We start from the raw sequence: 16,638 nt of genomic DNA, 5'->3' as shown, positions 1-16,638 counted from the left end.
AATTATATATATATTAAAAAAAGCTGATACCAGCCGGAGTATAGAAAAACTCATAGAAGTAGGGCCAGATTGGAAGATGTGGAGAGAGCTGACCCCAGTAGAATTGTCAAGGGTCGGACAAGACTAAACGGATAACATCAATATTGGAGGTTTTATAGAAGAGATTGGACAACTATTTGTCTGAAATGGTGTAGTAGAGTTTCCTGCTTGGGGGGGTTGGACTAGAAGACCTCCAAGGTCCCTTCCAACTCTGTTATTGTTATCATCATCATCTTCTATTGATGGCTTAATGGTTTTACCAACTTTCCATAGTTAATGAGGTGTTGGTGCTGTATACCAAGCAGGTTCAACCACTTGAGTGGGTAGGAGCTATCTCAACAACAAATAGCTGATCATGTTTTATCTTAGGAAATATTCCTCAAACTCAAAACATTGAGGAAATGAATGGGATTCAGCTCCCAGAATTCCCTAGCCAGTACTATATACTGCCTGAGGAATCGTGGGAATTGAAATCCACACTTCTTAAAGTTGGTGAGGTGGAGAAAACATGGTTTGAGACAACCACAAGTCTGGTAATAACCAGATAATGTTCCAGGCTATTTTCCATGTTCAATAACAGATCAACTGCATGAGCCGTGTTTCTATATCTACTGTAGCTTGAAGCTCTTGAAAACACAGTTCCTGTGGCAGTAAGAGAATCGCTTACTAATCACTAAGTAATTCTGGTGAAATACAAAAATGCAAACTTGTAGTGTGAGTGCTTGTGGTCGCTGAAGGGTGACTGTTTTTTCCCCTCCCTCTTCTCTGGCACTAATCCTTATTAAAGGAGTGAAGTTTCTAATCCCAAATGTCTCAAACCCAACATTACAGCCACTTTCTTAAATTTACATGGAATTGAGGCTCCTTAATAGATTGGTTCAGTAAGGCGGTTGCTGCTTAAAACAAATTGCCAGTATGTTCATTCCTTGTGAAAAATTGTACGCGTTACAGAGGGATTTTGAGATTGTTTAGTCCAGCCTCCTGCCAAATTAGTCCTTCAGAGCTCATTCATTCCTAGTCAATATCCTCCTTCTATTTTCTTAAACTAATGATAAGAAATGTTCAGTCTAGGCCAGGGGTCTGCAACCTTAAACACAAAGAGCCATTTGGACCCATTTCCCACAGAAAAGACTGGGAGCCACAAAACTTGGGTGGGCATGGCCAACTCAATGTCACTCACTCCCACCCAGTCACATGACCCCCCCCCCCCCAGCCATACCCTATCCAGGTTTTGTGGCTCCCAGTGTTTTCTGTGGGAAATGGGTATCTCTCTCTGTGTCTCTCTCTGTGTCTCTCTCTGTCTCTCTGGCTAGGGAGTTCTGGGAACTGACGTCCACACATCTTAAAGTTGCTAAGGTTGAGAAACATGGATTAAGGGGAAAAAAGGCTACTTCTGGGCTATATACTCTCATCCCAACCCAAAAAAATGATATTGGAATACTTCCCTATGCAAAGAATATGATTGCATTTAGTATATTCAACTCAATATCTTGCACATGTATTTTGCTTACATCAAAATAACTCAATTTTTTAAAGTAATCACCGGAACCAACAAACATCACACAATTTTGAAAGTGCCAGATGTCTGATGTGGAAAGTTTTTGACGCTGGAAAATTTCTCTCACTGAAAGTTTTCCAAACTTGATCTCAAAAATACTTCATTTTTTATTTTTGATCTCAAAAATACTTCCAATATTAATTTTCTTAAGTAAACCTGTATTTCCCCAGGGCAGGTTGCTTAACGTTTATTATTTCTTCTATGTAATGCTCTCTTTAAAAAATCAAATATCAACTTTTTAATAAAATGAAATATAAATGTCAACTGTTTCACTCCTTTGGGGGATTTTCTTTGAAATGCTGTAGTCATTATAGTTTTACTGTACACAATTGCATGTGTGCAGATGTGCACAAATTATTTGGATTAGTTGCAATGAACAGTAACTGATTAGGAACAAGAAACAATTTACCTTCATAACAAGCCAAATAAGAGGGCAGGATTGAACCAGGCCAGTGGTGGGATTCAGCCAGTTTGCACCACTTCGGGAGAACCGGTTGTTAACCTTCTGACCAGTTTGGTGAACTGGTTGTTGGAAGAAATCATTAGGGCAGAGAACCGGTTGTTAAATTATTTGAATCCCACCACTGAACCAGGCCTGCATTTATGTGCATAGACTGTGGGTAACATTGTGATTCTTGATAAAAAGGACAACAATGTAACTGCGTTGAGTAGCAATCCCAGGCCAAAAGGTTGACAGAAGTTGAAAATAAGGTGGCAGGAAACAGTCTTCTTTAACCTAATGACAGCCAGTTTGGATTATAAAACTTTCAGCTTGAACTCTATGTGGCTCATAACGATGCTTTTCTCTTGCTCTCAAAACTATTTGGGGCATTTGTTGATATTTGTTAATATGATAGAAATATGAATAATAATAATAAATAATAATATTTGATTTTGTCCGACCTGGCTCTTTTTATGTGCAGGATAATTCTGGCTATTTTGCTCATAGCCTTGAGCTCTGTAATGGGAAACTCCCTTCAAAACTGCCCCTATGGGCTAGGAAGTCAGACGTATCCACCCTCTCTCTTTTCTTGGGAGCAAATAACATAGAATGCCCCAATTCAGAATTTGCCTCTAGTTAGGATATGATCATATTTTATACTAGATGGACGCCTGGTCTTCATTCATTCTTCTTCAACTTTTGACAAGTTTGGAGCGAATAAGCTGGTTGGGACTTGTAGGCACGCTCTGTCTCAAACTGACCCTGTCAAACAGAGACTTGACCACCCGTCACTACCACGACCCCAGACACGTGGGACCCTTTGCACGGTTGACTTGCAAACTCATTCGTGCACGCAGCTTGTCAAGGGGAAAAACCCCTTTTGCAGCTTCTTCCGGGATTACATAGATCGCACGGCCGAGCAGAGAGCCGCGCCGCAGACTGCAATTTCCAGCATTCAACGGAAGCGGGAATCCGGCCTCGCACTGCATCCTGGGACCTGTAGTCTCGTGGCTGCCCCTCAGGCTGAGCGCAAAGGAGACCCTCACTTCCTATTAGCTGTTTTAAAAGACTTCTCTTGCCACAGTTCATGGAGAAGAGCAATAGCACTCCGCGTCGTAAAGCACAGGCGAAATCCGAATTTTATTCTTTGTACAGACATTCAAAGCAGAATCCTCCAACCTCCCTGCCCTCCCCCCCTCCCTCTCTCTCTCTCTCGCTCTCTCTCGCCTAGGCGAGCGACCATTACGCCCGTCTCAATCGTTCACCATGCCTAAGGGCCGTTCGGGCTCGATTGCGGCCGCGGTGCCCGACGGGAAACTTAGTTTTCCCTCTTTCACCGCCTCAGCCGGACTGCAGAGGGCCAAGCCAAAGCCGGGACTCTTTTTCCCACAATTCGCATCCACGTCGGAAGGGCGTTTCCGGCCCGCGGCGCCCGACGGGAACAGCGGTCCCGGAGTCTCGCCCCCTCCTCTTTCTCTCAGGGCACAGCAGCCCGACGCGGGACTCGGACTCCCAGGCTGCCTCGCGCCGCGAGCTGTGGAGGCGCTGGTGGAGGATTGTTATTGTGGTGGCCCGGCCCCCTTAGACTCCTCTCAGTGTTTAAAGATGGCGGCGGCGGCGGCGGCTGCTGCGGCGGGAGGAGGCGGCGGCGGCAGCGGCGGCTCCTCCTCCTCCTCGTCGTGGGCCTCGGTGCCGCGGGGCCGCTTTCCGGGACGGCCCGGCGGGTGCCGCGCGCGGGGAGCCGGGGCCGGCAGCCGCGCGCGGATCTCGCTGCTGGCGCCGCAGCTGCTGCTCTGGGCCGCCTCCGGAGAGGGCGAGCGGGCCGTGGCGGGAGCGGGAGCGGCGGCGGCGGCGGCGGCGGGGGACACCACCCTGGGGAGCCTGCTGGGCCTCAGCCGGAGCTGGCGCCGCCTGCAGAGTCTGCTGGGGGACAGCAGCGGCAGCGAGGAAGAGCCGGTGAGATTCCCGCGGCGGCTTCGCGGCCCTTTTTTTGACAAGGAGGGGCGGCCCTTGGCGCCACCGAGCCCCGCTCCCTTCCCGGCCGGGCGGAGCGGCCCGTGCAAGCCACGGGTTGACCTTTCCCTCTCTCTCTCTCTCTCTCTAACCTCCCCCCCCCCCACACACAAGTCTTTCTCTTCTCTCCCCCCCCCATGAAAAAAAATCGGGCGTCTCCTCCTGGGAGACTGGCAGCAACTGGGCTGCGGTGCTCGGGCGGGGGAGGTTCCCGCGGGGCCGGCGACCGCTCGACATCCAGGCAGGGAGTGTCGTGGCAGCGTTTCCCTTCCTGGATCTCGTGGGGGGTGGGGGGGGGAACCGACGGACGGACGGAGCCGGTTCTGAGCCGGGCCCGCGTCTCTCCTGCACGTGGATTGCGGCGCCTTTTCCCTCAGGGGCGGCCTTGGGGAGGAGGAGGAGGAGGAGGAGGAGGAGGAAGAAGAGGAGGAGGAGGAGAGGGAGGGAGTGTGGGTGGGTTTCCAGCTGACTGGCGCTGCTTGCCTCGCCCCGCGGGCTCCAGAAGTGACTTCTGCTGGCTGCTTTGACTGCTTCCGAGGGGGGGGGGGTCCTCCTCCTGGGTTTTGATAGCCCCCCCCTCATAGCCCCATCCCCAGGAGCCCTTCCCAAGGAAAAATCCCCAGCTCTTTGGGGATTTGCACAGCTGAGCTGGCAAGGGAGCAAAATCCTGGAACTTGGTGGCCCCGGTTGCTTCTCCAAGCCGGCTCCTCCCTTTGTGCCGCTTTGGCATGGTGGCAGTGTGCAACTAGTTCAGGTGTGATGGGGTAGCCATGGTGAACAGATGCTGTCCTCCTTGGGGGGCGAAAAGCGAGGAGGAGGAGGAGGAGGGGTTTGCTTCCAGCCCTTGTTTGTTTGCAGAGGCAGCTGTTCTCCCTTTTTTTTTTTTTTTTTTGCTCCTAGGTGCTCTTTTAATAGGGAAGGTGGCTCTTTGGGAGAGAGGGAGGAGGGCCTGTTCCTGGTTAGTTGGTGGGGTGTGTGGGTGTGGTGCCTTCAGACATATGCTGGCCTTTGTTTCTTCCTGGATCCTCCAGAGTTAACTCTTTGAACAGTCACCTGCCGCACAGGCTTTCTCCTCCTCCATCCTCCTGTATGTATCCTGATCCTTGGAGGAACCAGCTTAACCGGAGAGGTCCTTTCATACAGCTGCTCACAAAGCAGCTTGGCAGATCCTTGCAGGATTCTGAGGAAATCCCTTGATTCCTGAAAGAGCTGGAGATTTCTTTGAAGAAAGATTGTTGCTTGCTTGCTTCCAGGAACTTCAAAAAGTTACTTTGGGAACATCCAGGAAACTGGAAATGTCTAGGAAGTGCCAGAAATAGGCTAGATGGCAGTTTGGCTTTCATATATTTGTGGCAGCTCCTTGAGTATGAATTGCATTTCCATAATCTTATTCTAGAATGATAATGGAGAAAAAACATTCAGCCGAAGCTGAGGTTGCACTAGATCAGTGGTTCTCAACCTGTGGGTCGCAACCCCTTTGGGGGTCGAACAATCCTTTCACAGGGGTCGCCTAAGACCATCGGAAAACACATATTTTCAATGGTTTTAGGAATAATTTTAGGGTTGGGGGTCACCACAACATGAGGAACTGTATTAAAGGGTCGCGGCATTAGGAAGGTTGAGAACCACTGCGCTAGATGAAGGGATATCCCCTCCTTTGGCAGAGGTTATTGATATGAAAGAGCTTTCTGTCATGAGACCCTCTTACAGACATCCAGTCAATATACAGTATAAGTTTCCCCTACTTCGGCTTGATTGGCATCTGAACATTTACAACTTATCTTTCCCCCCCTTCCCCCCTGGAAGCACCACATCAAATAGGCCTTTGCCAGCTATTTTTGTATTTGGAGCAGTTTGCGGTTGCTGATTGCAAAATGATGGATTATGGCTTCCTGACAGGTTTCAGAAGCCGGGTGACATCAAGCACCTAGTCTTCTAGAAGAAGCTAAGGGAATCCAATCCTAACATAAAGTCTATGTGGCCTTTGAAAACAAGGCCACCATTAAAAGGTTTGAGAATTGTTTGGCATGGGTCACTGCTTCCTATGGTGGAATGCTTTACGTCTTAGGATAGACAGTGGCCTCAGGCCTAACATGGCAAAGCAAAGCAGATGCCTAGTTAGTACTTCAAGTGGAGTTTTTTTTTTTCATCACCTGCTGCAGTAACTATGGTCTCTGTGGTCCCAAATGAAAAATGGCAAGCATGACACTCCCCCCCCCCCCCCAAGTTATCTCACACCTTTCACAAAAGATGTGCCCTGTTCGTATTTCTAAAGCCACACTTGTGGGAGTTCTGCTAGAGCTCTTGTGCGGATGATTTTGTCATCAAGGTTTTTCTTCCTCCTCTGATTTTGTCACTTGGGTGTAACTTGATGGTTGGCCTGGTCCTTAGTGACATCACTTAGCTTGCATGAGAAAGACTGTGAGGGTTGGGCCCTTAAGCCCTATTCTTATTCCTTCTCCCGTAGCACTTGACATCTTGTTGACAGCACAAGAAGAGAGCAACGGGGCCTTCGGATTTGTAAAGTGACATTTTAGGTTGATCATGCTAGGTAGGCAGAAGGCACTAGGAGGCTTTGTACTCCCCATCCAAACTGATGAAAATTAATCTCAGTTGTGGTGAGTTTGAATGTAAGTCTCTGCCTCTTAAAAGAAAGGGCTATAAGATTTATCTGGTTTACTGCTGGGCATAATACAGCAGCCAACCCAATGAGTATGAAAAGCTTGCAAACAGGATACAAGGGTGCCAGTTTTCTTTTAAGAATGGCATGATCTTTGATTTTAGAGATTAATATACACCTATCAGAATTAGTGATAATTTGCAGCCCAATCTTCTATTAGTGCCATAGTCCCCTTTATGCTTAAATTGATAGCTATTCGCCACATCTAGTGTTCAGTAGTACATTCCATAGCTATAATTGTGCAAACAAGTATATTTTTCTGAATAGTCACGAATCTTGTGTGTAGCTTCATTAAATTCACTATTTCAATAGGAAGAAAAGTGTTTCTCTACTTTTTCCTTTTCCGTAATTTCTCCCTTGCTTTTTTTTTTTTATATAGTTTGTCCTTTCCTTGCCGATGGCTCTTACATGATCCTTGCTTAGTGTAAACAAGTACTGTATGTAGAAGTTGGGAACTGAAAGATTCAATTGTTCTTTGTCTCGGTTCATCTATGCAGTTTTTGCACTACAGACCAAGCAGCCTTCTGTTAGAGTTCCATTAATAATGGTATATACATTTTTCTTACAAGTTACATTTTCCATTACAACCAACTGCCAGACAATTACACATTTCATGCCACCTGATTCAGTACATTCCAGGATAAAATTCTAGTCCCTAGGAAATATATATTTACTATAGGTCCTCAAACTACAGCATTTTCATAGCTCCAGAGCTGCCTGTGGGCCTTGTGATATAGGAACTGCACCGACACTGCATATCCTTAAGTAGGCCTAACAAGTTTAAAACCAGGAAAGGAAAAAAAATCTATATCAACTTGAAAAAAAGAATCCCCCAAAGCATCTTAGCTCTGACCTTGTGCTTTATAGTCCCTCCACCCATTGCATCTTTTTTAAAAAATCCTGATTATAGTTTCCAACTATCAAAATGTGATCCCCTCCAGAGTTAAAACCCTCAAAATGTGGTTTGAAGGCATCCTGTGTGAATGACAGGGATCATAGAATACATCTCAGAATTCATTTCAATGGACAGATTAAACAGAAAACTTGCAGAGCTAGTAAGAAATGGTCATAGTATTTGGACTACAGTAATACAGGTAGGAGTATTAGGAGCCTGGATAGCTCAACAGACAGAGCTCTGTAATTTAACACCAGCTGTCTGCAATTAAAGTAAGATTGAATCTGGCCAGGCTCAAGGTTGACTCAGCCTTCCATCCTTTCTAAGGTAGGTAAATTGAGGACCCAGTTTGTGGGGGCAATAAGCTGACTTTGTATAAATATACAAAAGTATGAAGGCTATTGCTGAGCACATTGTAAGCAGCCCTGAGTCTCTGGAGAAGGGCGGCATATAAATCAAATAAAAAAAAAAAAAAGGTAGTCCTCAACATACAACGGTTCATTTAGTGACTGTTCGAAGTTACAACGGCACTGAGAAAAGTGAGTTACAACCGTTTTTCACCCTTATGACCATTGTATCCTCCCCGTGATCAAAATTCAGACCCTTGGCAACTTGACTCACGTTTATGACGGTTGCAGTGTCCCGGGGTCACGTGTTCCCCTTTTGTGACCTTCTGACAAGCAAAGTCAATGGGGAAGCCAGATTCACTTAACAACCGTGTTACTAATTTAGCAACTGAAGTGACTCACTTAACAACTTGGCAGGAGACATTGTAAAATGGGGCAAAATTCACTTAACAACTGTCTCACTTAGCAGAAATTTTGGGCTCAGTTGTGATCGTTAAGTCGAGGACTACCTGTAGAGAACCTATAGGATTTCTAATAACAAGTTCCCAGATCATCACCGTCAAGGTGACAGGTATTGCAGAGAAAAGCAGAATCCTTCAATGTATTTCCAGTTTGGCTTAAAGCCTTTACTCTTCTACAAGAGCCTTGGTGGTGCAGCGGACTAAAGTGCTGTTAAGTATCACTTAGCTGCCAGCTGCCTGCAATTAGTGTGAGTTCAAATCTCACCAGGCTCAAGGTTGACTCAGCCTTCCATCCTTCCGAGGTAGGTAAAATGAGGACCCGGATTGTGGGGGCAATAAGATGACTTTGTATAAAAAAGAACACCGCTTAGGGGGGGCCCAAAAGCCCTACTAAGCAGGTATATACAAAAGTATGGAGGCTATTGCTTCTCCGGAGAAGGGTGGCATATAAATCGAACCAATAAATAAATAAATAAGTATAAATAATCCTTAAAATAAAACTATTAAGATCTTTATTTCCTTCCCCATGCCCCCTCAAACGTAACCTCCTAGCTCTTCATGAAATACACTGCTGGTGATATGGTACTACTGGTAGCGGCCACTGAATCTCCATATTTGTTTGTACCATCCAGGGGTGGGTTCTACTTACCTTTACTACCGGTTCGCATCGCGCCCACATGCGCAGATCACTTATGATGGCGTCCGGGTCAGTGGGCGGAGCCTCCCGCCGGTTTTACTACCGGTTCTTGCGAACCGGATGCAATCCACCAATGGTACCATTCCTCTTCTATTGGAAATGCATGAGCATCTGTCCTACTGCGGAATATGTCAGGACCCATAGGCAATCCATCCGCATCTTCTATTTCCTCCGGGCAGTTATATATGGGTGGCAATGGGTATCTCATAAAAATCTTCCCTTATTTTGCAGCTCACGGGAACAGTTCTAGGATGTGCTAGTGACGGTTGATCAAGACTCAAACCAAATAAACTTTTGAGGCAATAATTTTAATTCATCCAGAAATAAGCGTGGATGAGTTTCTCTTATCTCTCATTGCTTGGACTCACCTGTTCTCTTTTATATACATTTCACACCATGCTTCTTTGCCTCTTAGAAACTTTCGCCTTTGCTGTAACTGTAGAACTTTTGCAGGATGAAATATGTATAATACCCACACCCATAAGTAAATCGTTGGAAACATCATAAATTATGCTTGGTGTGTGTATGTATCTACAGTTACAGCAAAGGCAAAATGTGTACACACACACACACACACACACACACACACAAAATTTACTGCTGCATCTCATCTGTGCATGCTTACAGGGGAAAAAAACCCAAGCAAAGATATCCCAACTCACATTTGTTTCAGTTAATAACGTTTTATGTGCTGGTTGCTTGAGGAGAATCATTTACTGTCCTCAGCTAAATGGCTACCTCAGCCTAGCAAACTTTGATTGAAATAAAATTTGCCTAACATTTTTAGCACAGTTGTAATTCTCAAAATTACAACCGTTGCTCAAAGTTTACAACGGCAGTGAAAAAAGTGACTTATGATTGTTTTTCTCACAACCGTTGCAACATCCCCATGGTCACGTGATCGAAATTCAGGCGCTTGGCAACTGGCGTGTACTTATGACGGTTGCAGTGTCCTGGGACCATGTGCTCACCTTTTGTGACCTGATAAGCAGAGTCAGTGGAGAAATCAGATGCACTTCAACAAAGGTGTTGCTAGCTTAACAATGGTAGCGATTCACTTAACAACTGTGGCAAGAAATGTCGTAAAATGAGTCAAAACAATTGTCTTGGTTAGCAATGGAAATTTTGGGCTCAGTTGTGGTAAGTCGAAGCCGACCTGTACTGTCAACTGTGGCAACTTGAAAATGGGTGGACTTCAACTCTCAGAATTGATATTATCCAGTATGTGTAATATTAATATTTCAGGAAGAGAATGTGCTTGGTGTCAGTTCTTATTATGACTGGTTTCAGAAACATTTGCGCATATGAGTTTGAAGATTGTTTCAGTAATATTCTTCCTTTGAGTATTGAATATCCTGTGGTTTACAGCTAGGTCCTTCGATTACTAGACAGAAGTTAAGGAACGGAAAAGAAACTTTTCCCTCTTAATTTTTTGTGCCAAAGAACTGATGGTCTGAAATCCATTCATTAGCCTATGCTAGTGGTGGTGAACCTTTTACTCACCGAGTATCGAACAGGTACGCGCTTCGTGCGCTTCGCACAGGCGTGTGCCATCCGCACTAATGCACGGCTCCTCCCCTGTGCACTGTGCGTGCAACTGCACCATCTGTGAATGCGCACGGCTTTTGTGTCCCCCCCCGTGCGCTGCGTGTGCAACCACACCATCTGCACATGCGCGCAGGTTTCGTGCGGCTCCCCGTGTGCTACGTGTACAATCACACCATCTGCGCATGCGTGTGGGTTTCACGCAAGTACTCGTGCGCATGTGCAAATGTGCGTGCATGTGCAGGAGAGCTCCGAAGACCAGCTGGGTCCCCTGAATTGCACGCATGCGCACCGGAGGCCCGAACACCAGCTGGGGCATGCATATGTGCAGCTGCAGTTGAGTTGGGCAACAGCTCACGTGCCTGGAAAGATAGCTCTGCATGCCACCTCGGACACGTGTGCCATAGGTTCGCCATCACTGGCCTATACAGTAGCATTAATTCTGGCCAGCATGGATGAACTCTATTTGCCTTGGTATTTTCTTGAGCTTATTTTTTTCCCATTTCCAAGGTGCATAAAAGTACAGAATCATGAATGGGTTGAGACATTCAGCAGCCTTGGCCAGCTCAGGCCTATATGCAACAGTGAATGAATAACATTCTTTTTTTTTTTAATTTGATTTATATTTATTCTTGCACTATATCCCTGTTTGTGCTGTATCAGGGTTGGAAGATGGAATAGTTGGAAGCTGGGGTGTCAGCCATGCATTGATGCAATTAATTGGTGCACTGAAATATGTAATACCACCAGAGCCTGGTGGCGCAGTGGACTAAGTGCTGTTAAAGTAGCACTTAGTTGCCAGCTGCCTGCAATTACTGAAAGTTCAAATCTCACCAGGCTCAAGGTTGACTCAGCCTTCCATCCTTTCGAGATAGGTAAAATGAGGACCCGGATTGTGGGGGCAATAAACTGACTTTGTATGAAAAAGAACACCGCTTAGGGGGGCCAAAAGCCCTACTAAGCAGGTATATACAAAAGTATGAAGGCTATTGTTTAATGCATTGTAAACCGCCCTGAGTCTCCGGAGAAGGGCGGCATATAAATTGAACTAATAAATAAATAAAATAAATAATAAATAATATCTTTGAATATTCTGGTAGAACTGGGTTTCTTTCTGTTCCAGGGACTCCTTTGAGAGCCTGGTGGAAATTGCAAGTTCCTGCAAATCCTTTTCAGAAGAGTGAATATAGATATATAAAATGAAATAAAGTTATATTCCCCCCCCCCCCATCCATAGTCATCTGATTATAGAGAAGTTGGTTGATTCCTCTTAAGGAGCTTTCTGTCAGCTAACATTCCTCCAAGAACTGAGCCAACCAGGGTGAATTATCAAAAAATTGATATTTTTTTTTAAAAAATGATTTTTTAAATTTAAATCAGATAATTTTTGATTTTTATCAAATTTATTTTAATAAAATGCTTTTGGAGTAAAAATCTATCCAAAGATAGTTTTTTATTTAAGATACATTAATAATTTAGTTTATTCAGCATGAAAGGGAACTTAGTTATGACGCATGAGGCTGTAAATTCTGCAATATTGGGACTGTCGGTGAGTCAACAGCAGGTCAGAGGTGGAGCCGCTGCGGGACAGAGATGACAGTTGCTCTCTTAAAATTATGATTTAAATCGAGTTGATTTAAATCAAGCCTTTTTACTAGTGATTTAAATCGTGATTTAAATCAACTCGATTTAAATCAAATCCACCCTGGAGCCAACCCACCTATCTTGCTGATACTTAATAAGAATACCTGCAAATTAGTTGCACCTTCCCTTGAATTTCAATAGGGAAGGAAGATAGGATATAAATATAATAAAATCATTTCACATGCATGCCCCCAAACAAAACAATAAACCAGGAGTTCTACTTTATTAAATGGTATTGTGCCCCACATTTCCTCTCCATAGAGTTGGTGAACATCCTGCACAGCTGAATGTTAACAAGAACCTGGGATTATGGTTAAATATGTCTAAAAAGCCAGATTTTGTAAAAATAACAGTGATCCCTGGTTTATAAATCTGCTGCTTTGTAATCCCTGGTTTAGAGACAATATTGTGCTAAATGTATATGATTACTTTATCCATTTACTGTCCATGCTGCTTGCCCAAGGATACACCGTGCAGTTTGCAGCTTAATAAGCCAGAATTCCTAACTTGTTCTGTACGATGGCGCATAATTCTGTATTGATTGATCGATCAGAATACAGAAGACAATAATAAAACTGTCTGTAACATAATAGAGCAAGTAAGAAAGAAAATACAGTTCCTATTTCTGTATCATCTCTACAGTTTTACTTCAATAAGATCCATATATCCAGTTCTCAATTGTGCTGTTTTATTCACAATTCCCCACAATGCTGATTGGGGAATTCTGGGAATTGAAGTCCACAAGTCGTAAAGTTGCCAAAGTTGGACACTCCTGGCCTAAACCCACTTGCCTTTCTTTCTTTCTTTCTTTCCCCAAATCCTGCCATTCAGGGGTTGTAAGTGCTTCCAAATTGTTTCAGAAAGGAGCCTGGCATCTTTCTGGCATCATCATCATCGTCGTCGTCGTCGTCAGGCTAGAGACTTTCATTTCTTGACCTCTGCTTTCAACTGCAGGAGCAGTTTCTCCATTTCTTGTGTTTGTTTTTCAAGTGATCCGCATGCCCCTCGCCAGAAGAAAATGCTGACAGCTCTTTCTGTCCCCGTGCTGAATAATAAGCTCCATTCGGCACTCTGATCGGATGAGCCGGAGGGAGAGAAAAGTTGGAAGCATTTGTTAGCCAGGCAGGGCTCAGTTTTATGCGTATTCCTGTTTTCAGATCACTCCTGAATGACTTTACTGGAGTGTCTCCATTACCAGTGGTCACCAGCTGTAGAGGGCTACTATTCAGTGGTGAAATCCAATTTTTTTTACTACCGGTTCTATGGCTGTGGCTTGGTAGGCGTAGCAGGGGAAGGATACTGTAAAATCTCCATTCCCACCCCACTCCTGGGGGGAGGATATTGCAAAATCTCCATTCCCTCCCCACTCCGGGGGGAAGGATGTTGCAAAATCACCATTCCCTCCCCACTTCTGGGGGAAGGATGTTGCAAAATCTCCATTCCCACCCCACTCCAGGGGAAGGATACTGCAAAATCCCCATTCCCTCCCCACTTCTGGGGCCAGCCAGAGGTGGTATTTATCGGTTCTCCAAACGACTCAAAATTTCCACTACCGGTTCTCCGAACTGCTCAAAATTTCCGCTACCGGTTCTCCAGAACCTCTCAGAACCTGCTGGATTTCACCCCTGCTACTGTTGATTAATGGATCAGTTTTGGAGATGAAGATCTGGTGTAACTCGCAGCAACTGGCCATTGCCATATTATTTGCCATGCATTTTTAAGGGTAGCATCTTGGGAGAATGGAAAGACGACAGGTAGTCCTTGACTTACGACAGTTCATTTAGTGATCATTTGAAATCACCAAAGCAGTGGGGAAAAAAAAGTGACTTGTGACCATTTTTCAACCTTTTGACCAGCAGTAGGTTCTACATATGCTTACCACTGGTTCGCCACGCACACGCTCGCTTCATGCGCGCCTTCCATGCATGTGCCCGGCCTTCCACAAATGTGCATTGTTTGCACACGCACGCCATCCACACATGTGCACGGCTTTCCACAAATGTGCTTTGCTCGCCTGCGCGCCTTCCGCGCATGCACCCAGCCTCAAAAACGTGGCTAAATAGGATGGCATTACATCCGGGCAGGTGGGCGCAGTCTCTGCTACCGGTTCGCCTGAACCAGTACGAACTGGCTGAATACCACCTCTGCTTATAACCATTGCAGCTTCCCCAAGATCATGTGATCAAAATTCACAGAGGTCACGGGATCCCCTTTTGCGACATTCTGCCAAGCAAAGCCAAGGGGGGGGGGAGCCAGATTTGCTGAACAACCCCGTGGCCCATTTAACAGCTGCAGTGACTCGCTGAACAACGGTGGCAAGGAAGATCATAAAATGGGGCAAAATTCACTTGGCAAAAATGTTTCACGTTTGGGCTCAAAAGAGATGCCTGCTTTTTTCTCTGACCCTGCAAACAGCTGCGTTTATCTGCTTTGCCATGTGATCTTTAATCTTTAGAGAATATGGCCTCAAAACAGAAGGAAGAAAAAGGCTGCTCACTTCGGCTCCGCTGTTTCTTTCTTGATTTTCCCCAGAAGCCCTGCCAGCTTTCGCTGAATCTGTACCTGATCTCAGCATACTTTTTTTTTTTTTTTTTAAATTGCCATCTGTTTCCCAGGTGCTGCTACCTTGACTACATCTTGATAGTTGGGTCTGAAATCTAGCGATTTATCATGGATCACCTGTCAAAAGAAAAAAAGAGTTTTCGGTCTCTTTGTAGAATTATTTTCTTCTCTTTGCTGTTGAGGCCCAGGATTGTTTCGCCCTCCGTTTTCAAAACTTAACACCTGCGAGTCTTCCTTTCTGAAACTGAGGACTAATCCACAGGCATTCAAATCTTATTAAAAGCTGCTGCATTGTGTGTGTGTGGGGAGGGGGGGCAGCAGACAGTCGCTGTGATTTGGTCGACCTTTCAAATCTAAATTATAAATAATAAAGGCAATGCAGATCTAATAAAGTTCCATGCAGAATTGTCAACTTGATCCTTTCTTTAGAATATATTCAATCTGCCGTGTGTGTGTGTGTGTGTGTGTGTGTGTGTGTGTGTGTGTGTGTGTGTGTGTGAGATCCGTGTGTTAAAATGGCCAACCTTTTCTGCTGTATGTACACCTGGGCCTGGGGTATTTCCCAAAGATAATGGGAAAGGTATCCCATTAAGAGCCGTGGTGGCGTAGTGGTTAGAATGCAGTACTGCAGGCTACTTCTGCTGACTGCCAGCAGTTCGGCAGTTCGATTCTCACTGGCTCAAAGTTGACTCAGACTTCCATCCTTCCGAGGTCGGTAAATTGACCCAAATTGTTGGGGGCAAGATGCTGACTCTAAACCTCTTAGGGCTGTGAAGCAGTATATACTGTGTTTCCCCGAAAATAAGACCCCGTCTTATATTTTTTTGAATCCTGAATTAAGCACTTGGCCTTATTTTTGGGGTGGTCTTATTATTTTGGGGCGTGTAGAACAAGATGGGGCTCCTCTTACCGTCTTACCTGATTTCCAGCTCTGCATTTAAATATTTTTGGGGATGACTTATTTTCGGGGAAACAGAGTAAGTCTTAAGTGCTATTGCTATTGCTATCCAGAAGTTGTTCCTGTTTCAGTAAATGTTGGAGGAGCTTCACAATCATCCAGATCATGGTTGTCCCAAAGGTGCTTTTTCAAGAGGCAACTGAACTTTTTCTTTTTTCCTTGAAGACGTTTCGCTTCTCGTCCAAGAAGCTTCTTCAGTTCTGACTGAATTGTGACTGACCATTCTGAATGAGAACTGAAGAAGCTTCTTAGACGAGAAGCAAAACATCTTCAAGGAAAAACAAAGGAAGTCCAGTCGCCTTTTGAAAGAGCACCTATGGGAAATCCCGTTTTCAGTAATGCTGGGTTGGGGGAGGGGTATGACTGACCGCATTCTGCAATGTTGCCTGTGATAAGTATGGCGTCCCCTCTTTCTGTTGGAATGACCACGGTTACTTTTCTTTCTCCTGGCAGGAAGAGTTCCTGGGCTTCCATTCAGAGGACGACGCTTTTCAAAGTTCGCTGCGTGCTGCTCTAAGATCTAAAAGAGGTAAGGAATTTCTGGAGGCATCGATGGGTGGTTTGGGTCCTACCTTGGCATGGGCCAAACTCAGAAGATTCTCGTGAGAGTTTGGCCTTCCATCTTAACATCTTGTTGGGGAGTTTTAGCGTTCTCGCCTAAAACTTCACGGAGTATCAGTTAAGAGCAGAGCAATAGTTGTCAATCTTGCAAAGTGATAATTCCAACTTTTATTTGACATTTATGCTTTTAATTGATTTTGAGTGTCCCACAGATTTTTCCCCCCCTGCTAATGGGA

The 16,638-nt window shown here is 45.1% G+C and overlaps 1 protein-coding gene across 2 annotated transcripts in view; it reads left to right on the top strand.

Annotated features, from left to right (window-relative positions):
• The first annotated feature begins 3,644 nt into the window (after window positions 1-3,644).
• Window positions 3,645-16,638, top strand: part of KMT2B (lysine methyltransferase 2B) — a 79,809-nt gene continuing 66,815 nt past the window's right edge. For both annotated transcript variants that reach the window (XM_070950125.1, XM_070950124.1), the window contains exons 1-2: window positions 3,645-3,995; window positions 16,295-16,370. In XM_070950125.1, coding sequence (XP_070806226.1) covers window positions 3,645-3,995; window positions 16,295-16,370 — 427 coding nt within the window. The remainder of the gene's footprint in view (window positions 3,996-16,294; window positions 16,371-16,638) is intronic.

Source organism: Pituophis catenifer, unplaced genomic scaffold, assembly GCF_029215685.1.
Source record: "Pituophis catenifer annectens isolate HBS135680 unplaced genomic scaffold, rPitCat1.0.hap2 SCAF_9, whole genome shotgun sequence".
NCBI classification, from domain to species: Eukaryota; Metazoa; Chordata; class Lepidosauria; order Squamata; family Colubridae; genus Pituophis; species Pituophis catenifer.
The sequence above is the reverse complement of the archived record's forward strand: the minus strand, read 5'-3'. Positions and strand labels throughout refer to the sequence as shown.